The sequence below is a fragment of the Aotus nancymaae genome, unplaced genomic scaffold (genome assembly GCF_030222135.1).
Source record: "Aotus nancymaae isolate 86718 unplaced genomic scaffold, 86718_ANA_hifiasm-v0.15.2.pri h1tg000036l, whole genome shotgun sequence".
Taxonomy (NCBI): domain Eukaryota; kingdom Metazoa; phylum Chordata; class Mammalia; order Primates; family Aotidae; genus Aotus; species Aotus nancymaae.
Genome location: NW_026988450.1, coordinates 42,863,932 through 42,888,228, shown reverse-complemented (window position 1 = coordinate 42,888,228; position 24,297 = coordinate 42,863,932). Strand labels below are relative to the sequence as shown.

Sequence of the window (24,297 nt, the reverse complement as noted above, 5' to 3'; positions counted from 1 at the left end):
GCCACAAGCTATTGCATACTGTATGTAATATATAGAGGGTATATGAATCCATCACAGTCTGTGTCAACCCTTTGGGCAGTGAAGATCTCAATTTGATCTGACAACTTTGAAAGGTAGTAATAATAGGTGCCATTCAATGAATGTCTACTGAGTGTCAGACATTTTACTGAGTACTTCATATACATTGTCTCTACTTTTCATTATAATTATTCTGGAAAATTATTATCTTCATACTTCTATAAATGAAAAAAAAATCCTGAGTTTAAAGGGCTTAAGCAGTTTGTCCAAAGTCACACACCTATAATAACAATAAGAATTGCCAAAGTTATAGAACATTTATTGTGTTCTAGGCACCAAAGTATATTATATGGATTGACTACTTTGATCCTCACAACACTAGGAACCACTATTATTTGCATTTTACAGATAATAAACTAGTGTAAATAACTTTCTCAGGGTCGCTCAGGCAGGAAATGATGCAGGTAGGATTTAAACCTAAGCAGTGAGACTCCACAGAGCCTGCACTTAGTCACTATGCTATACTACTATGTAAGGATTTAGTATTCAATTAAAACCAGAGTTAAAAATTTACGTGGTGACTGATTTTTTTTTTAACTTGCTTTGACTGCTCTTTCTTAGTTTTAGGCAATTTACTTGTATTTATTTCTTTTAGGGAAAAATTTCTCCAAACTACCATTATGGTTCTGCTATAAACCTGTGATTGTGATTGTAAAAACACAAACTTGACCTTTTCCTCATTTTTATCTCTCTTTAGGTACTCCAATTCAGAATGATCTGCAAGAATTTTTTGCATTAATTGATTTTGTAAATCCAGGAATATTAGGCTCTTTGTCATCTTATAGGAAAATATATGAAGAACCCATCATTTTATCGAGAGAACCTTCTGCTTCTGAGGTATAATTTGCTCTAATAAATAAGTTTTGAGAAAGCTGTATGTCTGAGGAAATCATCCATAACTTCGTATTGTTTTGATTTAGAAAAATTAAATCAATATAGTGAACTCTTTATTTTTTCTCCACAATCCTTCATTTCCTGCATTCCTTGTTTTGGAATATGATATCATCACTTCTCTAAAATTCATGAATAGGCACTTCACAAAGAATTATAAATGACAACATATAAAAATGTTCATCCTTACTAGTTTTGAAACATGTTATACAAAATAACCAAAGTAACTTTTGTACTTTTTAAAATTGGTGTGTGTTTGTTTATTGAGAGATGGTGTCACTCTGTGTTGCCCAGGCTGGTCTTGAACTCCTGGGGTTCAAGTGATCCTTTTGCCTCAGCCTCCTGAGTAGCTGGGTCTACCACCTCCCCAGCCTGGGTTTACTAGTAATAGCAAGTGTAGACTAGAGTCTGCTATTTGGAATATAGATTGTTGGTTGGAATGTATGTTGGCACAACTTTAGGAAAGTTTGACAATGTATATCAAAAGCATTAAAATTGTGTATATCTTGTGGCCTGGCAATACTCCTTTTAGGAATTTATTATAAAGAAATTATAGCAGATTTATTTAAGAACTTAGCTATAAGGTGTAGGGTGACCTTGTGTCTAGAAAAAAAAGAAAAAAATTAGCCAGGTATGGTTGGGTGCACCTGTGGTTCCAGCTACCAGGGAGGCTGAGGTTGGAGGATTGCTTGAGCCTGGGAGGTGGAGGTTGTAGTGAGCTGAGATTACATCACTGCAATCCAGCCCTGGGTGACAGCATGAGACTCTGTCTCAAAAAAAAAAAAATACAATAAAAACTTAGCCATAAGGGTAAAAAATTAGAAACAGGCCATATGTGGTGGCTCATGCCTGTAATCCCAGCACTTTGAGAGACCAAGGTGGGTGGATCACTTGATGTCAGGAGTTCCAGATCAGCCTGGCCAACATGGTGAAAATCTGTCTCTACTAAAAATACAAAAATCAGCAGGATGTGGTGGTGCATGCCTGTAGTCCCAGCTACTCAGGAGGCTGAGGCAGGAGGTTCACTTGAACCCTGGAGGTGGAGGTTGCAGTGAGCCAAGATTGCACCACTGCACTCTAGCCTAGGCGATAGAGCGAGATTGTCTCAAAAAGAAAAAAAGCAAACTAAGGGAAACACAAATGGGAAACAAACTTTTTTAAAGTAGGAAAATGGTTAAATTATGGTTTAAGGTAGGAAAATGGTTAAATTCATTGAATCTAAGATTCTACCAATTATAGGATATATCATTATGTTATTTAGGAGACTGACTTCATTTAATTAAATGGTTATGCTAAACATATAAAGAGATGGTTGGTTTTTCTATCTCTATACTCATTTTATTTCTTTTAAAATTTATTGGGAGGCAATTAGTAAATGATTTATCATGAAATCTTTAATAATTCATTTTAAGTGTATTTTTATCTATAACATTTTTATTTAAGTCTTCTATTTTTCCATAGGAAGAAAAAGAGTTGGGAGAGAGAAGAGCATCTGAACTTACTTGCCTTACTGGGCTCTTTATCCTTAGAAGAACCCAAGAAATTATAAAGAAATATCTCCCACCTAAAATAGAGAATGTAGTCTTTTGCCGACCAGTAGCACTCCAGATTGAGCTGTATCGAAAGCTGTTAAATTCTCAGGTTGTCAGGTTCTGTCTTCAAGGATTGTTGGAAAATAGTCCTCATCTAATTTGTATAGGAGCTCTTAAAAAACTGTGCAATCACCCCTGCCTTTTGTTCAACTCTATAAAGGTAAGTATCTGAAACTGTGTCAGGGATATGAGGGTTCTATGGTATATGAATCTAAGAGGGCAGATAGGCCTAATTTCTGAGGTTGCATTTGTGAGTTTTCAAAAACCTCAGCAGGCACTCTAGTATGGTTCTGCTCTAGAGCTTATCCAGCTTTTTATATGTTCTTCAGAGCATGTCTACATTCCTAGAGCTGAAGTAGGGAAGAGATGTGTTTGAGGTACTGCCTTCTACAGTTTGTGCCCCATCCCCTTTGGTACCTTGTGTAATACTTTGCCATGGTCTCCCTTCCTATTTTATGTTAATATCATCTGTCAGTTTTGTTTGTTTGGTGCTAGCAAATACAAAATTTGCCATTAAAAATAATTTATTGTTTTTCTCATTTTGAAAGTGATACATGATTGTTGCATAAAATTTGGAAAATTCAGAAAATCACAAAGAAAATAAAAATCATCTTAAGCTCAAATCATGGAAAATCACATTTGGTATTAATAATATTAGCTAACAGTTATTAAGCACTCATTATATACAGGTTGAGCATTCCTAATCTGGACATTTGAAATTCAAAATGCTCCAAAATTAAAAACTTTTTGAGTGCCAACATGATATCGTAGGTGAGAAATTCCATAACTGACATCTTTGCTTTCTGATGTTAAGTGTACAGAAACTTTGTTTCATGCACAAAATTATTAAAAATACTGTATAAAATTACCTTCAGGCTATGTATATATATCAAACATAAATGAATTTCATGTTTAGACTTGGGTCCCATGCCAATATATATGCAAATATTACAAAATCTGAAAAAATCTGAAATCTGAACCACTTCTGGTCCCAAGTATTTTGGATAAAGGATGGTCAACCTGTACCAATCACTAAGTACTTTATTAGTGTTATTTTATTTATTATTTACCGAAGTCTATTTATCAAGTACTATTATTACCATCCCCATTTTTTGGTGAGGAAATAAGGGCTCAGAGATATGTATATATAATCTTATTCTAGAGAAACTTAATGATGCTATGCTCATTTTATTTTTTAAAAGATATTTATTTTAAAAAAATAGAAATGGAGTCTCATTATATTGCCCAGGCTGGTCTCAAGCTCCTGAGCTCAAGCGATCCTTCCACCTCAGCTTCCCAAAGTGCTGGGATTACAGGCTTGAGCCACCACACCTGGCCTATGCTCATTATTTTTAAATCTGTTTGTTTGTTTTTTCCCACTAAATGTGAATGTTTTCTTAAATTAGACACCTTCTACAAGTGTGATTTTTAATGACTACATAGCTGAGGTTTACTATTTGGATATTTAATGAACACAAGGCAGCTTGGAGTAGTAATAGTTTTTTGTTCTATAGTTAGAATTCAGAATCAGTTCTCGCTCTACTACTTACTAGTTCTGTAGTTACGGACAAGTTTAACCACGGTCGAGTTACCTTAGTCAGCCTTGGTTTTCCTATCTGGAAGACAGAGACAATAGTAGCTTCCTGAAAGTGTTATTGTGTGTTATTGTGATAATTTGATAAGAGATTATGGAAAGAGCTGGATAAAATATTCGGCCATAGAAGTAGCACAATATTGATTGATTGTTTTTGAGTCAAGGTCTCACTCTGCCACCCAGGCTGTAGTATAGTGGTGTGATCATAGCTCACTGCAGCCTTGACCTCCCTGGGCTCAGGGCTCCTACCTCAGCCTCCTGAGTAGCTGGGACTACAGGCACATGCTACCATGCCTGGCTAATTTTTATATTTTTTGTAGAGATGGGTTTTGCCATGTTGCCCAGGCTGGTCTCAAACTCCTGAGCTCAAGTGATCTGCCCACCCCAGCCTCCCAAAGTGTTAGGATTACAGATATGAATCACTGCACCTAGCCACAGTAACTATTAATACCCTGTTATTCTCAACTCACTGTGAATAATTTACACTCTTACTTTTTTCTTTAAGCAGAAAATCATAATTTGCCAAAAAATAACCCTCTAAACAAAAACTATGGGTGCTATATTACGGTTGAGGTTATTGATTAATACTTAAAAATGAAGTGCTCTACCAGAATTCTCCAACTTTATCCTACAATGGATTGTATTTACTTAGTTTATCATAGGAGAAGTCAGCGTTGTGTAACTCTGCAGTAGGTGGAGTTGCAACAATTTATTAAGCAACTTTTAAAGAAACTGATTCTACATACAGTGATAAAAATTAAACTCTTTGGGCATGACGCCCAGTAAAAATCGCCAAAAATTTCTTCCTTAAAAAGAAGACCTTCTGATGGCCCAGAGTATACCAGTTAATTTAGAATATGCTTGTGCATTCTTGAAGAAAGCAGCAGGGGGCTCTGAGTGTTTCTCCACTGTTGCCATGCAGTCACTAATAATAGGCATAGGATACTTCAAATAGGGTACCTAATTTACAATCTGGCATTTATTCAGAAAAGCCTTTTCTCTAACTTTATAGCAAATAAGGATTGATGTAAAAGGGCTGAAATAAGCCTTCTCCATGTATAACTAACCTTTAAGCAATGACTTGTAATTGTGTTTCTATTGAAACTAGATTGTTTCCCAAGTTCAATAAAGATGTTGGGTTTTTCTTTAAGAAATGTGAATGGAACGTAACCTGTAACAATATGCTAACTCATAATTGAAGGGTATTGAGTTACATAGAGTCAGAAGAGATAGTATCCTGATTAGCTTGATATGAGAAGTTAGACTGGTAAATCTCTATGATGAAGATGCTGCATCAGGCTGTCACAGTATAAAGATACTATCTATTAGTCAATTATTAATTAGTAGTACATATTATAATGTCCTGGGAAGCTCTTTTTATTATTATTATTATACTTTAAGTTCTGGAGTACATGTGCAGATCATGCAGGTTTGTTACATAGGTATACATGTGCCATGGTGGTGGTTTGCTGCATCCATCACCCCATCATCTACATTAGGTATTTCTCCTAATGCTATCCCTCCCCAATCACCTCACCCTCTGCTATTCCTCCCCTAGCCCCCTAGCCCCCAAGCCATGGTGTGTGATGTTCCCCTCTGGGAAGCTCTTAAAATTATACTAGTCCAGGTCTCAACATTTATGTATTAATTCAGAGTTTGTGAAAGTAGGACCCAGGCATGAGAATTTTTAAAAAGCCTTCTCAAGTGATTCTAATATGTGTTCTTGGTTAAGAACTTGTGCATTAAAATTGCCCATCTTGGCCAGGGGCAGTGGCTCACACCTATAATCTCAGCACTTTGGGAGGCTAAGGTGGGAGGATTGCTTGAAGCCAAGAGTTTGAGACCAGTCTGGGCAACATAATGAGGACCTGGTCTCTTAAAGAAAAGATCACCCATATCCCTGTATTCTGATTTAATAATCACCAGACAACCTTCTGCTAGTGATTTGACTTTCCCTGGGGACGTTCTTTCATAGGACAGAATGCATATATATAGACCAATTGGTTTAAATAGACAGGTCTCATTTATAGGTCAATAAATTTTCATTCTGACCTATTCAGTCTCTTAATTTGGTTAATATGAATAATTTCTTTAGAGCTTAAGCACATTCAAGTTTCTGAAGATGAAAAACTATATACTAGACCCTGGTCCTGTGGTCCTTTGATGATCTTTCCGAGTTGTAGGTGGAGCTAACCCAAAGCAGCCAGCAACTACTTCTTTCTCCTCATATGTCCCAGTGATAGAAATATCTTAGAGTTCCTAGTTTTAACCAAATGACTATACCTAAATATTGCTATATTTTGACATTAAGCCAAATTAAAATTAATACTTTGTGCCCAGCATTTTTATACATTTTACACAAGATTCACTGCCCTTAAGGTGTTTCTGATATTACTTAAGAGGGAGTGTAATACACGGGAAAACATTTGTGAAGTATAAAAAAGTAATTCAATCTTGAACAACCCTAGGGTTAGGGTTGCTGACCCCTGCATGCATTGTTGAAAATCCCTTTATAACATGTATGACTTTTGACTCTCCCAGAACTGAACTATGAATAGCCCACTGTTGACCAGAAGCCTTACCAGTAACATAAAGTCAGTTCACTCATATTTTGTATATTATATACTGTATTTTTATACTAAAGTAAGCTATAAAAAGAAAATGTTAAGAAAATCATAAAGAAGAGAAAATATATTTATTATTCAATAAGTGCAAGGAGATCCTCACAAAGCTCTTCACATTGAGTAGGCTAAGAGGAGAGGAGGCAGAGGAGGGGTTGGTCTTGCTGTCTCAGGGGTGGTGGCAGAGGTGGGAGAAAATCTGAATGTAAGTAGACCTGCATAGTTCAAACTCATGTGTTCAAGGGTCAACTATATATCATTAACTGCTTAATTAGATACGGTCAAAGCTGAAATGTACTGTGTAACCATAAGCGTTAAGACTCAGTGCAAACAGGCTATGAATAATCAGGTAGAATTTGCACTGGGTCCTCAAGTATTTATAGGATTGGGGTAATTGAACAAAATGAAAAAGCATTCCAGACAAGGGGTATTGGTTGAACAAAGTTTCAAAAACAGTGATAAATCTAGTAAATATGGGAGAGAGTGAAGAGATCTGCCAATTTCTAGTAATTTAACCAAAAAAGTGATATAGTCATTAATATCTCTGATCTCTAGTTATATGTTTACATATAGGCTAGCCAGTTTTGGAGGGGGAATTTCAGAGGTGCTGATAATCACCTTGGAATAAATTTATTCTAAAACTATTGGTGAAGTAAAAACCATTGTTGTAAGAATAAATTTCTCTGTTAATTTATTGGTGAAATTCTTCCTTTTTACAGAAGAAACTGGTAAGATTAAGTAAATGATTGTGCTTGTTTTTGAATGTAACCTGGGAGGTGTTGTATGAAGCCCACAGTTCAGGAGAGGAAACTAATAGTGAGGGAAGGAAAGAGAGGAACAGAGAAAAAGATGTATCAAAGATGCAAAATATTAGGGTTTTGGAGAGGATGGATTTTGTATCACCGTTTTCCCTTTACTTCTCTCTCCTTTCTTTGTCTGCTTCTACCTTCTGTAATTACATGTGGGAAATATTAATACTACACTTGTAGGGTGAAGGTAACAGGTATTATGAGCTGCATTAGAACTGCTCTGAAAGTAACTCGGTAGAATGCATGTTACCTTTTTTAAAAAATGATCAAATCATGACATATAAAGATTTACCTAACAGTTTCTTGGACTTTTCAGATAGCTGTTAATCTTTCCCTTTTTCCCTCCATAATTTTAGCATTTTCCCCTCCTAATTAAAAAACACAAACATGAGCCAGCATTAACAATCATCCTTTTGAATAGGAAAAAGAATGTAGCTCAACTTGTGATAAAAATGAAGAAAAGAGTCTCTACAAAGGCTTGCTAAGTGTGTTTCCTGCTGACTACAACCCTCTCTTGTTTACTGAAAAGGAGTCAGGAAAACTACAGGTGCTGTCAAAGCTCTTAGCTGTTATCCATGAACTTCGACCTACTGAAAGGTAAGATCGATTTAACAAACTTGGTAAGTGCTCATAGAGTTTCACTTTGCACTATGTCTTTACTTTCTACTTCCCTTTTAAAATAAGAAAACATTAAAAATAAGTTGTTTTCTTCTTTGGGAATATGATTAGCTCCCAGTATTTCGTAAACTTGTGATTAACAATGTGTAAGTTTTCAGAGAAACTAAACATATGTATACTTTTTAAAACCTAGTGATACTTTCTGATATATTACGCTTGTTTCTCAATTTTCTTTGGAATCCTTTCTTCTTTTACTATTTCTTAAGTATTGATACAGCTTAGGATCTTCTCTTTAACTTTCTCACTCTCAACACACTTCCTGAGTGCTCTACTCCCTGTACTTTCAACTATCACGTGCGTGCGCACACACACACACAGGACCGTACCATATTCTGTGTGTGTGTGTGTATGTTTTTTTTTTTAATCAAATGACTATATATATTTTATATCTTCTTGGATACCAAACCCATATGATACTGAAACAAATTTATATCTCTAGTTCAGTTCTCTCTTCTAATTTCTACATCTTTAAGTGTTGAATGGACATCTAAATCTATCTTGATGTCCTGTAGTAAGCTTCCCATGACCAAAACCATGTGACAAAACCATCATTATGTTATTGCAAGCCTGATCTTGTCCTATTATTCCTTGGTACCATAATGCAAGCAAAAACCCTGGAAATTACTATAGACTCACTTTTCCTCTTCACTTATCCCACATTGTCAGTCACTCAATTCTATTGATTTTGTTTTTTAATTTCAAGAATCCATCCTCTTTTTTCTGGTACCAAGATTTTTGTTTTGCTTCTTAAAATTACTGATTTGGGTTATGCTGGTCTCTTATAAACTACTTTCCTCTTACTTTCAGCCCCCTGACATACTCAATATTGCCCTAAATTATATCTCTAAAATATAAATATGAGCATTTCACTCCTTTTCTTAAAAAATCATTTGAAGACTCCCATTTATCTTCCAGAAATTTCTAAATTCTTTAGCACATTAGGCAAGACTCTTTGTGATATGGTTAATGCCTCCTTTCCAGCCTTATCTCTCATCACTCCTTCACATATACCGTGTGGTCCAGTCATACCAAACCACCTGCAGAACCTGTAATTTGCCCTACTTCTGCTCTGCTCTTAGGTGTCGCAGGTTTCTATGCCAGGCTTATCTCTGCTTCTGTTTCTTCTGGCCAACTTTTTCTCTTTGTTAAGTCTCAACTCAACAGACCAAGTGCAGTCACTTATACTTATAATCCCAGCACTTTGGGTGGCCAAGGTGGGAGGATTGCTTGAGGCCAGGCATTGGAGTCCAGCCTAGATTACAGAGTGAGACCCCTTTTCTACAACAACAAAGACTCAGCTCACATGCTTTCTCCTGTCTCAGATTGAGTTTGATTCCCCTCCTCTGTACTCTCATAACATCCATACCAATGGAGCGCTTCTCACATGTTTTATTAGATAATATTTGGTATGTTCAAAAGGGCATGTGAGATGTATATATGCAGATTGTGACCCAGTTTGAGTATAAGAGTGCAAACTTTCACTTCAGCTTCTATTTATGTCTTACTATTATCTTCTTACTATTTTTTTTTAACGGATTTTTTTTTTTCTCTTCTCTGAAGGGTGGGCAGGATAAGTGTTTGTTATTGGACAAAGGATAATGAGTGAAAAGAGTTTTAGGGGAAATGAGAAGAGATGCAGTTTGAATATAGGTGTGAGACTTTATCTTTGAAGATGTCATAGGGAAAAGTTTCCCTCTTGTGGCAAGAAGGAAGAAAGGAATGAAGAAAAATATAATGATTAAGAAAAATAAAAATATTTGGGGATTAAAGTTGGGGTGGTCTTTTTCTTTTCCTTGAGACAGGGTCTCGCTCTGGGGCACAGGCTGCAGTGCAGTGGTGTGATCTCGGCCCACTGCAGCCTTGACCTCCTGGGCCCAAGTGATCTCCCCACCTCAGCTTCCCAAGTAGCTGGGATTACAGGATGTGCCATCATGCCCTGCTAATTTTTGTATTTTTGTAGAGATGGGGTTTCACCATGTTGCCCAGGCTGGTCTCTTAACTCGTGAGCTCAAGCCATCTGCCCACCTCAGCCTCCCAAAGTGTTGGGATTATAGGTGTGATGGTCATTTTGACTGCTTGTTGGTCCCTAAGAAATCTAAACACTGCCATGTTTCACTGAAGGAGAAGCTACACTTTCATAAGTGGCACAGGCTGGGTCTTTGTTCTGTTGCTTCACATTATCTGAAGAGATGGCCTTTTCTTTAAAAAAAAATTGTGGTAAAATAAACATAACATAGAGTTACCATCTTAACCATTTTTGTGTGTATAATTCTATAGTGTTAAGTACATTCACATCCTGGTGCAATCACTGTTCAGAGCTCTTTGCATCTTATAAACAAAACTGAAATGCTGTATCTATTAAATACCAGCTCCTTACTTTCCCCTCCCCTAGCACCTAGACTACCCTTCTACTCTCTGCTCTGACTATTCTAGGTACCTCATATAAGTGGAATCACATAGTTTTTTTTTCTTTACGATACTGACCAATTTCACTTAACATAATGTCCTCCAGGTTTATCCATGTTGTAGCATGTGTCAGAATTTCCTTTTTTAAGGCTAAACAATATTCCATTGTATGTATATACACATTTTGTTTATCCAGTCATCTGTTGATGAACACTTAGGTTGCTTCTGCCTTTTGGCTCTTATGAGTAATGTTGCTGTGAACATGGGTGTACAAATAACTTTTCAAAACCCTGCTATAAATTCTTTTGTATATAAATCCAGAAATGGAATTATTGGGTCTTACAGTAATTCTATTTTTAATATTTTGAAGTACTGCCACACTGTTTTTCATAGTGGACTGCACCATTTTCATTTCCACCAACAGTGTATAAGGGTTCAAATTTCTCTATATCCTTAGCAACTTTGTTATTTTCTATTTTTTTGATAACAGTCATCCTAGTGGGTGGGAGGTGGTATATCATTGTAGTTTTGATTTGCATTTCTCTAATGATTAGTGATATTGAGTACCTTTTCATGTGCTCTTCGGCCATTTACAGTTGTCCCCCCATCTTGTCCTTGGGAATACATTCCAAGACCCTGAGTGGATGCCTGAAACCACAGATAGTACCAAACCCTATATGGATTGTTTTTTCATATACATACATACCAGTAATAAAGTTTGCTATATAAATTAGGCACAGTAAGAGATTAACAACAATAATAATAAAATAGGACAATCGTAACAGTATAGTATAGTGAAAGTTAAGTGAATGTGCATTCTCTCTCTCTCTCTGAAAATACCTTACTGTGTGTAATATTTTTGTTTTGTTTTGTTTTTTCTGTGTGTAACATTTTTGAACCGAGGTTGACCATAGATAACTGAAACAGTGGAAAGCAGATCTGCAGATAATGGGGTACCACTGTGGTCTCTAAGTGCCTCTGTATTTGTCTTTCCTCTGTGAGTCCTCTGTCTTCCTGCTACAATTTGAACTGATCTCTAATCTTGCTGCATAGCTGTCATCCTGGGACTTTTAAAAAGCCATCATCTAGTGAAAAAAAAAATAAGAAAATTGCTAGGTACAGTCCAGAAAAAGTGAGAAAAAAAGAAAAAAATAAGAAAAAAAAAGCCATTGCCTATGCATTAGTCTGTTTTCACACTGCTATAAAGGAATACCTGAGACTGGGTAATTTATAAAGGAAAGAAGTTTTAATTGACTCACAGTTCCACATGGCTGGGAGGCCTCAGGAAACTGTAATCATTGCAGAAGACAAAGGGGAAGCAAAGACCTTTTCACAGGGCGGAAGGAAAGAGCGAGCTAGCAAGAGAAGGAAAAACTGCCTTATAAAACCATCAGATCTCGTGAGAGCTGGAAACCACCCCCATGATCCAGTCACCTCCCACGTGGTCCCTCCTTGAACACGTGGGGATTATGGAGATTACAATTTGAGATGAGATTTGGATGGGAACACAGAGCCAAACCATATTAACTTATAAATTTGTTTTTCTTCTCTTCTGTGTTAGAGTTTCTGTTTTCTGAATATCACATTTTGCTGGAGCACAACTCACAGTAGTTTCCTAAGAAAGAAAGATGGGAGATTAATCTTTTTGACTTCTTGCAGATCTGAAACTGTCTTTATTCTACCCTACCACTTGACTGACAACTTCCCTGGTTATAAACTTCTAGGTCAAAACAGTATTCCCCTAGAATTTTGAAGATAGTGCTTTATATGTTGTCTTCTAGTTTTTAGAGTTGCTTTTGAGAAGTCTGATGATTTTCAAATTTCCATTCATTTGCATATGACTTATTTTTTCTTCATCAAAACTTGAGCAACTTTAATTCATTCTTCCTCCTTTGAGTTATAATCTTGATATGCCTTAATATGAGTCCTTATTTTATTCATTGAGCTGGGAACCTTTTAGTAGGTCCTTTTTATCTGAAGGTTCCATGTCTGGTAAATATCCTTTCTCTCTCTTAAAAAAATTTCTTGTTTTCTTTGGAATTCTTGTGAGATGTTGAACCTTGTGAATTGATTCTCTAATTCTCTCTTGTTGGTCATCATTATTTCTTCTTGTTGTTTCTTCTTCCTTCTTCTTTCTTCTTCTTGTTCTCCTCCTTCTCCTTCTTCTTCTTCCTTCTTCCTTCTTCCTTCCTCCTCCTCCTCCTCCTCCTCCTTCTTCTACTTTCTTCTCTTTTTTTTTTTTTTTTTTTTACAACAGAGTTTTGTTCCTGTTGACGAGGCTGGAGTGCAATGGCACAATCTCAGCTCACCACAACCTCCGCCTCCTGGGTTTAAGCGATTCTCCTGCCTCAGCCTCTGGAGTAGCTCGGATTACAGGCATGTGCCACCACACCTGGCTGATTTTGTGTTATTAGTAAAGACGGAGTTTCTCCATGTTGGTCAGATCGGTCTTGAACTCCTGACCTCAGGTGCTCTGCCCACCTCCCAAAGTGCTAGGCTACAGGCATGAGTCATCGCACCCAGCTCATTTTTTCTTCTTAATGTATTTCCTGACAGTCTCTCTTGTTATTATCTTCCACCTTTCCTGTTAAAGCTTTATTTTGTCTATCATTTTAAATTTCTAAGACATTTTTCTAATTCTTGATTGTTCCTTTTGAAAAATTGCATCCTCTTCCACTGAATGATAGCTCTTGTTTGAGGCCATTAATTATTTTCTGAAAGTTATCTTCTGTTTTTTTTTATTGCTCTGTTTAATTCAGGTTTCTTTCTTGTTTGTTTTAATTTTTCCTTCTCATGTTGAGGCTTACTTCAAATAGCTGGCGTTCCTTGGTGTCCACAGTTAAGAGTGAGGCAGTAAAACATTAATTGAAGACTGTACACATAGGCAGGGCTCATTGACTGGTAACCATCATTGGGTAATCGGTGGCAAGGTGGCTTTTTAATTTGAGGACTCCATATCTGTGGATGTTTTCTGTGGAATCCTTTAAGTCTTTCCATAGATGAACCCTTTAGTAATATCTTCCTTGGGCTGGCATGTGGGGTGCCTGGCTGCTGTTGTTCTGGTAGTTGGCAGGCAAAGGGGAGAGAGATCTTATTCAGTATCTAGACTTTCATTAACAATTTTTTTTAAGACAGGGTCTTGCTGTATTGTCCAGCCTGGACTGAAACTCCTGGATTTAAGCAATCTTCCTGTTTCAGCCTCCTAAGTAGCAAGGGCTAAAGCTATATGCCACTACATTGGCTCTTCTGCCTTCTACAGTCAGTCCTCTGATCTAAGTTTCTTTAGTTTATTTCCTTTTTTTTTTTTTTTTTTTGAGAGGGAGTTTCGCTCTTGTTACCCAGGCTGGAGTGCAATGGTGCGATCTCGGCTCACTGCAACCTCCGCCTCCTGGGTTCAGGCAATTCTCTTGCCTCAGCCTCCTGAGTAGCTGGGATTACAGGCACGCGCCACCATGCCCAGCTAATTTTTTGTATTTTTTAGTAGAGACGGGGTTTCACCATGTTGACTAGGATGGTCTCGATCTCTTGACCTCGTGATCCACCTGCCTCGGCCTCCCAAGGTGCTGGGATTACAGGCGTGAGCCACTGCACCCGGCCTTCTTTGGTTTATTTTCTCCAGAGAATAAATATTTTATTTGAGAAAGAAAAGTCAACTGATCACTTGGGAGCAGGGCCTGTGTTCTATGTACCAATGTTGTAATAGCTCCAGTCTAAACTCCTTCCTTCTGAGGTACCCTAGCAAGATTCTGTGATGCAAATGAACTTTAATTTGTTTCTTGTTGGAATTTCCCTTTTTGGGCATGTAGGTGTCACTTTTTGTATACTCCTAAGCAGGTGACTGCTTCACTATACTTTCTGTTTTCAGATATCTTCAGAGTTAGTGTTTCTGTTCATTTTTGATTTTGCTCATTCTCTTGATATTTTAGAGTGAACTTGGAGAGTTGAAGAAGGCAGAAAGATCTTTGCTTCACTATCTTAAAACTGGAAGTTTAGATATTGACTTTAAAATGGAATATGTAGAAATACCTGTGTTTTAATTGCACAAAGTCATTGTTGCATACTCTCTAAATGTCAGTGATAATATTATTGTGGTATTTTCTTTCAACTAAGACAATCTAAAGCTGCCTTTAAATTATATCTAAAGAATCTTTCTTTTTGATTGACAGGGTGGTGTTGGTATCCAACTATACACAAACCTTGAACATTTTACAAGAAGTATGTAAGCGTCATGGATACGCTTATACAAGACTTGATGGACAAACACCAATCTCTCAAAGGCAGCAGATTGTTGATGGCTTTAATAGTCAACACTCTTCTGTTTTTATTTTTTTGTTAAGTTCAAAAGCTGGTGGTGTAGGACTTAACCTTATTGGAGGATCTCACTTAATTCTTTATGACATTGATTGGAATCCAGCCACTGATATTCAGGTAGGAATATTTATGCATTAAATAGATATTATTGAATGCCTGGGAATGCAATGCCTATTGAGGATACAAAATGATGATGATAGATAATAACCACTGCATAAAGAGCCCTTATTTTGCATGAAGCACTCTGCTAAGTGCTTTCCATCTATTTAATCTTCCTAACAAGCCTACAAGGGTGGATATTAATAGTCCCATTTTACAGATGAAGATATGAAAGCTTGTTCTAGATCCCACAGCTTGTAAGATGCAGAGCCAGGATTCAGACCTAAACCTGTATGTCTCCAGGTTCTAGTTTACTGCAGAGTTGGGCCTTTAGGATGTTCATGACCATCAGATGAAAACAATAAAGTGTTGTGGATGCTGTGATTAGTGTTTATGCAGGCTACAGTAAGGATATAAAAATAACATATTTAGGAAAATATTTGAGAAGCCTTTGGTTTTTTTTAGAGTACCATCCGTCCTTTTGTATCTTGAGTTTTCTACCTGTAGGTTTGCACCTCAGTTATGTGCGTTAGGGGATCCCAAGACAACCCTCAGGTTTAATGATTCACTAGAAGGACTCAACAGAACTGGAAAAAGAAGCAATACTCACAGTTATGTTGCATTATAGTAAAGGGCACTCAAATTAGTAAGGAAAAGGTGCTGGGTTCAGGGCAGAGTCCAAGAAAGACCAGGCACAAGCTTCCAGTTGTCCTCTCCCAGTGGAGTTTTATGGACAACACTGAATTCTCTCAGCATTGGTGAGTGACAATGCATATGGAATACTGTCAACCAGGGAAGTTCACCCAAGTCTTGGTGTCCCGAATTTTTCTTTGGGGTCAGTCCTGTAGGCATGGAGCACCTGCATGACTGACCTTAGTTACTCAGTCTTCAGCCTTCCAGAAATCAAACCACATGGCCCAAGGCCCCACCATATCACACTGTTAGCCTAAACTCTCTGGTGTGGCCCAAGGCTTCTGGTAAACACACTCATATCAGGCAGGACATTCCAAGAGCCTAGAGATGATCTCTTAGAGGTAGGTTGAAGGCCAGATTCTTATCTGAAATGTGTAGGGTTTGAACATCAACACTTTACTTCACAGCATCATTGATAAATCTTTAAACCACAGGGATCCACCTACAGCCTTAGCTGATTACATGTATCCTAGGTATTTTTCAGGGGCAAATCTTTTGCTATTTGGACTGAGAATGAACCTCTATGCCCATGCTACACTTGGTTCTTTGTGTCTTGCTATCCATACTCACTGTCCCATTGATGAAGATACATCCTCTCACTGTTGCATGATACCCCTGTAGTTTTTTTTACTATAGTGAGTGTTCACTCAACCCTTTCTTTCTGCCAAGAAAAAGATATGCAGTAGGACATGCTTGGCACACCTGTAACCCTATATATGTAAAATATAGAATTCCTAATTTTTAAACATATTTCTGCAAATTGCATATGTGGAAAGGGCCATCAGTTTCTACTGTACTCTCAGAATTCTCATGTATTTTCTATAGGCAATGTCCAGAGTATGGAGAGATGGTCAGAAACATCCTGTACATATTTACAGACTCCTAACCACAGGTAACAACCTGTCAGTGTGACCAAAAATGTATACCCTTTGAATTATTAAAATTATTTTTTGTTAGTCTGTGCTTCAGTGTCAAGAATATATAGTTATTTTGTTAACTAGTATGTTAATAAACATTTTACCCAACAAAAATAGTGAACATAAAGATCTGAAGGAAATCTAATGAATGTTTTCTCTTTAGGTACAATAGAAGAAAAGATCTATCAAAGGCAGATCAGTAAGCAAGGTCTTTGTGGGGCAGTTGTCGACCTCACTAAGACATCTGAACATACTCAGTTTTCAGTAGAAGAACTTAAAAATTTGTTCACATTGCATGAAAGTTCACCTTGTGTTACTCACGACCTGCTTGACTGTGAGTGTACAGGAGAAGTTCATACAGGTTAGTTGTATTTTAATTCTGTTATTATGTAGTAAAGTTAATTTACCTCTCTTTAGCAGTTGAAAATACTTAAAGAATAACTTTATAATATTTACCATTTGCATATGTTAGTTTTCTTTTTTTCTTAGCTCATAGGGCAGCTACCAGATAGAGATATTTGAGAAAATATTCAGTAGAATCTTATTCTCTCAATTTTAGCTTTTTATTTCTGAATCACTTGTGAAAAATTGAACTTCTTTAGGAAAATGTTTCACATTCTTGTGTAAATGACTTTGGAGATAGGAAAAAAGAAAATTTTTTTTTTTTTGAGACAGGGTCTAGCTCTGTTACTGTCTCACCCAGGCTGGAGTGCAATGATGCATTCATGGTTCACTGCAACAACCGTCTCCTGGGTTCAAGTGATCTTCCAGCTTCAGCCTTCTGAGTAGCTGGGACTAATGGTGCACACCACCACACCTGGCTGATTTTTGTATTTTTTGTAGAGACGAGATTTCTCCATGTTGCCCACACTGGTCTGGAACTCCTGGGCTCAAGCGATCTGCTCACCTTGGCCTCTCAAGTGCTGGGATTACAGGTGTGAGCCACCACGTCCAGCCAGAAAAATAGTTTTAATTCCTATTTCTCTTTCACAAAAAACATACACTTGACAGAATAATCCTGTTTATGTTGTACAGAATTTATTCACAATGGGGTCATATTTTCTGAGGCACTCAAAAGCATGGGCCACCATATTTCTCAATACTTGATGTGACTTGCTAGTGCTGCTTAAGCAAAGCTGAAAATTCACTCTCCAAAATAGACACTATTCAAAAAGGAACTAGATCAGGAGTAAGACTTGAGCAAGCAATGTCTAGTAGTTGAAAGTTACTTGATAAAGTATATTAAGATAGGTTGAAGAAGTTAGACTATATAAGACTGACATGGAACAATTTAGATTTTATATAAATACACAATATGTTTTATATAAATGTTATATGTCATATAATAAATACGCACAATAATATATAGTTATAACAATATGTAATATTTATAATGGTTAAAATATATATATATTTTTATTTTTTAGTGGGTAGAATTTAAACTTCAGAGGAATGTTTTCAGATTTTCTCTTCATAGTCATTTTGGTAATTAAAAAAATTAATTAACACTTGATTCTCTCTATTAAATTTTTTTCTATTTTAATAATTTTTCTTCTCCTTTTTCCTTATATTTACTCTAATGTTTTTTTTTAATATTTAAGCTTAATACTTAGCGTAATGATTTTTCAGTCTTCTTTTCAAAGAAGTGGATGTTTAAGACCATACATTTTCCTCTAAACTGCCCATAATTTTGATATACAGTTTTTCATTATTCAGATCTAAATATTTGTTTTTCATTATGATTTCTTCTTTGACTCATGAGTTATTTAAAAGTATGTTTTAAAATGTATTTTGGTTTTTGTTACTGAATTCTGGCTAATGCTCTGTAGTCAGAAATAGAATCTACATAATATGGATTCTTTGGTAATTAGAGAGACTTGGGGTATGGTTGAGTATGTGGTCATTTTTTGTAAGTGTTTCTTTTGTGCTTGGAAATTATGTATATCCTCTTAATTGCCTAGTGTAGAATTCTGTCATATTAGCCAGATTTTGTTATGTAATCAATTTTTTATTATTTTATAGATTTCAAAATTTACTAATTTAACTTTTTCAATTGGTAATATATGACTCAATTATTTAAAAATATAAAATGTACATGGTGAAAACTCTTCCTCCCACTCTACCTTTATCTGCCTAATTTCTGGCCTTCTATATCAAAAGAAACCACCACTATTAGTTTTTTGTGTATCCTTCCAGATATTTATGTATGCATATGTAAGCAACTCTAGATATTTATTCTTGCCCAGTTTTTCTCCCAATAAATGATAGCATAGTATGTGTATATTTCTTTACCTTTTTCACTCAATAGCATATCTTGAGAGATCTTTCCCTCTCATTACAGAGTTTCCTCATTCTTTTTCTTTGTCAGCTGGTATAATCTTCCAGTATATAGATATATCATAATTTGTTTATTTATCCCCCACTGTATTAGTCTGTTTTCACACTGCTGATGAAGACATACCTGAGACTGGGCAATTTACAAAAGAAGGAGGTTTAATTGGACTCACAGTTCCACATAGCTGGAAAGGCCTCACAATCATGGTGAAAGGCAAGGAGGAGCAAGTCACATCTTACATGGATGGTGGCAGGCAAAAAGAGAACTTGTGCAGGGCAGCTCCCATTTTTAAAACCATCAGATCTTGTGAGACCCATTCACTATCACAAGACCAGCCCAGGAAGGACTTGCCCCCATGATTCAATCATCTCCCACCAGTTCCCTCCCACAACATGTGGGAATTATGGGAGCTACAAGATGAGATTTGGGTGGGGACACAGAGCCAAACCATATCATCCACAGGTGTACAATTAGGTTATTTCCAGTAAGTATGTATTTTATTCATATATTCTTTTAAATATCTTCAAGTATACCTATAAGGTAAATTTTTAGTATTGCTGGGTCAGAGAATATGTGCATTTGTAATTTTGATAGATATTGCCAAAATGCCCTTTGTTGGATATTGTGTCAATTTATATACCTCCAGAAATATACTAGAATGTCTATTTTCCCATAGCCTTACCCATTTAGTGGATTACCAAATGTTTGTATTTTTGCCAGTTGGATAGTAAGAAAATAATATATTGGTATAGTTTAATTTGCTATTCTCTTCTTACGAATGAGGTTGAGCATTTTCCTAAGTTTAAGAACTGTAGTTCCTTTATGTGAACCATCTCCTCATATTGTTTGACCATATAAAAGATTAACAACCTAATTTTTTGTTAGATATATCTATTCAAAGAAATATATTAAAATATGAAACTATGACAGTGGATTAGGCAAAATTATTATTTTATCATTTTCTGCTTCATGTAGTTTATATCTTCCTTGTGAAAATTTTTTTCATTATGGTTTCTCTATTTTATTGTTATGTAGTGATTGCCTTATTGCTAATGTCTTTTGCTTTCATTTTGTCTTAAGTTAACATATTATACTAGTTTTCTTATTGTTAGGGTTTGGGGTTTGTCTGATATATCTTTTCCCATCCATTTACCTTAAATCTCTGTTCTTTTTTTTTTTTTTTTTTTTTTTTTTGAGACGGAGTTTCGCTCTTGTTACCCAGGCTGGAGTGCAGTGGCGCGATCTCGGCTCACCACAACCTCTGCCTCCTGGGTTTAGGCAATTCTCCTGCCTCAGCCTCCTGAGTAGCTGGGATTACAGGCACGCGCCACCATGCCCAGCTAATGTTTTGTATTAGTAGAGACGGGGTTTCACCATGTTGACCAGGATGGTCTCGATCTCTTGACCTCGTGATCCACCTGCCTCGGCCTCCCAAAGTGCTGGGATTACAGGCTTGAGCCACCGCGCCCGGCCCAAATCTCTGTTCTTATGTTTTAGGTATCTCTTGTCAACAGCATAAAGCTGGATTTTATTTTTTGTCCAGTCTGATATTTTGTTTTAGTGAGAACATTTAGTTTGTTTGCATTTTTAATTCTTGATATATTTTTATTCATTTCTACTGTCTTTTCATTTTTTTTGTTGTTGTTTTTAACAAGAACCTAATACTGGCTAACTCTTAGTTAGCCAGAGGTTTTTTGGTCACTACTTTGCAGGCATTATTCTATTGTCTTTTAATTTTTTTTCTTTTCTTTTTCTTTTTTTCCTTTTTTTAAAAATTTATCTGTCTTTTAATTTTTGAAGCAATCTTGTCATCTCTTTTCTTAAAACCTCAGTGATTATGAACACTGATAAGAATTTGATGATATTAAGGAATGACTTGAGGCTTTTCTTTTAGGTGTTGTAAAATTTCAAAGAAGCCTTTATCTTTTAGAAATGTAGAATAAAATATAAGTGAAATGATACATGCTATATATTTATTATATTTATTTGAAATTTTCCATAATTAAAAGGTTTAAAAAAAAAAAACCTCCAATAGCTTCCTATTGCACTTAGGATAGATACCAAAATCTTTAAATTGGTAAATTAGTCAGGGTAGGCTAAGTGCTGTAACAAGAAATTTAAAAAGCACGATGGTCTAACATAGAAATATGTTTCTCATTCATGTAGCAGGTCATTGTGGGCATTTAGTGGACAGCCTTTCATAAGGTAATTTCATGATCCAGGCTTCTTCCACTTGGAGCTCCTCCATCCCTTTGGACCTTAGAGTCCTCTGCTGGGATCCCCTACATCTGTTGGCCAGCAGTGAGAGAAGAGATAACGTAGAAAGTTGTTCAGTTTAAAGGATGTTTATAGTTCAGACCTGGAAGTGACATAGCTGCATTCCATAGGCCAGACTCAGTGGCAATATCTAACCAAGGGAGGCTGGGAAAGGTGACTAAGTGCCCTGGAGGAAAGAGAAATGGATTTGGTGAATAACGGCTGGCCTCTGCCATTATGTTTTGCATAATCCAGCCCTTGAATACTTGCTTCACCTTACATTACTCAACTGCACTTGCATTATTCTTTGCCTTTACTCCATAGGCTCTAATTGCATAGGCTGCTATCAATTGCTCAACTATGTCAGTATCCCTTCCTTTTCATAGCTTTTTAATGTGCTTATCTTGGATGCTTTATCTCTCTTCCCCATCTAGTTCTTTCCTCCTCATCTTTAGATCTTAATAGAACAGTTCCTCATTGAGTCCTTCACTTACCTTCCAGACCAAGTCAACTTCTCTTGTCCTGTGTAAGATAGTCTCCTGTATCTTTCCTTGATAACCGTTACCTCTGCAATTCAGCTCCACAGTCCCTTATCTTCAATTCCGAAATCTAGAAAGCTCAAAAGGTTTTTTTCTTCATAATTTTGCAATAAAATTATTTGTGGTAAAACCTTACTTAAATTGATGTGAGTTTATCAATAATCTTTATTTAACCCATTTTGCAAGACTATTTATGACTTGCTACAGAATGTTAATGAGTTTCATTATGGAATGCTGACCCAGATTGTTTGAATTATATTCTGAATTTGGAAACATATTTCGCCCTATCATAGGCTTTAGGAAAGGATTTTGAACTTGTAATACATTTTTTGGATGATTGTTTATTTAATGTATATCTCTCCCACTAGACTATAAGGTTCTTGAAATCAGAGACCATGCCTGTGTTTCTTCACCATTTTGCCTTTAGTGTTTAAATAAGGACATAGAAATAATTTATAAATATTTGTAAAAAGAATGAATTTGTCTTAACTTGATCCATGGTGATCAAATGTAATAAATCGTATCAATTCATTGTCATAAAACAAAAAAGTATTGTATTTAGTAGGATATTGGCTTGCCTAAGAATTTTTTCATTGTTTTACTTATTGCAGGTGATTCGTTGGAAAAATTCATTGTCTCTAGAGATTGTCAGGTTGATCCACATCACCAGAAATCTAACTCCCCGAAACTTCTTTCTATGTCCCAGCTGAAGCAATGGAAACATTTTTCTGGAGACCATTCAAATCTTACAGATCCTTTTCTTGAAAGAATAACAGAAAATGTGTCATTCATTTTTCAGAATATAACTACTCAAGCTACTGCCACATAATGAACGATTACTTCATGACATTTTCTTGCTCTTTTAAAAATTAGTATGGTAATTAAATTTACTTTTTGAAAATTAATAGAATTATTTAAATTACAATGTATTTTGCAAAGTACATCATACTTTTGATACAGTAGTCAAAATTGAGTGGTTTAATTTTTTTGTAAATATTGTTAAATACTTAAATGAAAAATTAAAGATGTGCTTCTATCATCATATAATTGTTAATAATTCCTTGAGTAATACACTTTTATTAAGTATCTACTGAGAAATTTTTATAAGGAGGAGCAAAGAAATATAAAAAGGTAAAATTCATAAGTCTCTGTCTTTGGGAAAAGTAATCTGATTAGAAATATTAGACATAGATGTTTGAAACAACTGAAAACTTGGTAAGTTTAAAATGTAGCTCAAAGGAGAAAGAGAATGAGAGGCTATGATGGCAAATGCTAAAGATGTTGGATGTAATAGTTGCTGCAGGGCAGTTTGAGTGAGAAAAGTCAGTAGGCTGGTGCAGGAGATGAAAGATTTGGGAACACTTTAGAGCACTAGTTCCTAGTTTGGGACCTCAGACTTATGCAGTCTATAAAGCCATGTCCACCAAATACTGTTTATGCACTGAAAAAAAGGTTCAACTATCATCATTTAAGGTTGTCCGGAGTAATTTTTGACATTGAAAGGAGAGTTTTAGCTGTGGGCAGTGGCTCCAGTTTGTAATCCTAGTTACTTAGTAGGTAGAGGCAGGAGGATTGCTTGAGGCCAGTAGTTTGAGACTAGCCACTATGAGACTAGCAACATAGTGAGACCCTGTCTCTGAAAAATAAACTTATCCAGGTATGGAGGTGCATGTCTGTAGTTCCAGCTACTTGGGAGGCTGAGGCAGGAGGACTGCTTGAGCCTAGGAGTTTGAGTTTGTGGTGAAATATGATTGGATATGATCCAATGTCCATCCTAGGACCCCATCTTAAAAAAAAAAAAGGTTTTAATGTACAAAGCAAGCTTTAGAAGACTGAAGCCTGCAAAGAGAAAGGAGTTACTCATTTAATCTCCAATTGGGACTTCTGTAATCAGCTTTTGTTTTCATTTAGGAAAATTTCTTTTAGACTGAAAATACAGGCCTACCCTGGAGATATTGCAGGTTTGGCTACAGATCACTGCAGTAAAATGAATATCACAATAAAGCGAGAAACACATTTTTTTTGGTTTCCCAGTGCATATGAAAGTTATGTTTATATTATACTGTAGTCTATTAAGTATGCAATAGCATTATGTCTGAAAAATGATGTATTTAGCTTAATTTAAAAATAATTGGCTAGAAAATGCTAATGGTCATCTGAGACTTTAGTGAATTGATGTCTTTTCTTTTTTTTTTTTTTTGAGATGGGGTCTTGCTGTGTTGCCCAGGCTGGAGTGCAGTGGTGTGATCTTGGCTCACTGCAACCTCTGCCTCCTGGGTTCAAGCAATTCTCCCTGCCTCAGCCTCCCAAGTAGCTGGGATTACAGGTGCCCTGCCCCAATGCCTGGCTAATTTTCGTATTTTTAGTGGAGATGGGTTTCGCCATGTTTGCTAGGCTGGTCTCAAACTCCTGAGCTCAGTTGATCTACCTGCCTTGGCCTCCCAAAGTGCTGGGATTACAGGCATGAGCCACCGCGCC

General features: G+C 36.3%; 1 protein-coding gene across 22 annotated transcripts in view; it reads left to right on the top strand.

Annotated features, from left to right (window-relative positions):
• The window catches only part of LOC105733843 (RAD54 homolog B), a 111,843-nt gene extending 88,479 nt beyond the window's left edge, over positions 1-23,364 (top strand). For 9 of the 22 annotated variants that reach the window (XM_064384373.1, XM_064384374.1, XM_064384371.1 and 6 more), the window contains 7 exons: positions 776-915; positions 2,431-2,721; positions 8,007-8,182; positions 14,836-15,097; positions 16,598-16,664; positions 16,853-17,050; positions 22,431-23,359. In XM_064384373.1, coding sequence (XP_064240443.1) covers positions 776-915; positions 2,431-2,721; positions 8,007-8,182; positions 14,836-15,097; positions 16,598-16,664; positions 16,853-17,050; positions 22,431-22,648 — 1,352 coding nt within the window. In that variant the 3' untranslated portion in view covers positions 22,649-23,359. Of the gene's footprint in view, positions 1-775; positions 916-2,430; positions 2,722-8,006; positions 8,183-14,835; positions 15,098-16,597; positions 16,665-16,852; positions 17,051-22,430 lie in introns of all 22 variants that reach the window. The other 13 variants (XM_064384387.1, XM_064384390.1, XM_064384389.1 and 10 more) reach the window with 6 other exon arrangements.
• Positions 23,365-24,297: the final 933 nt, after the last annotated feature.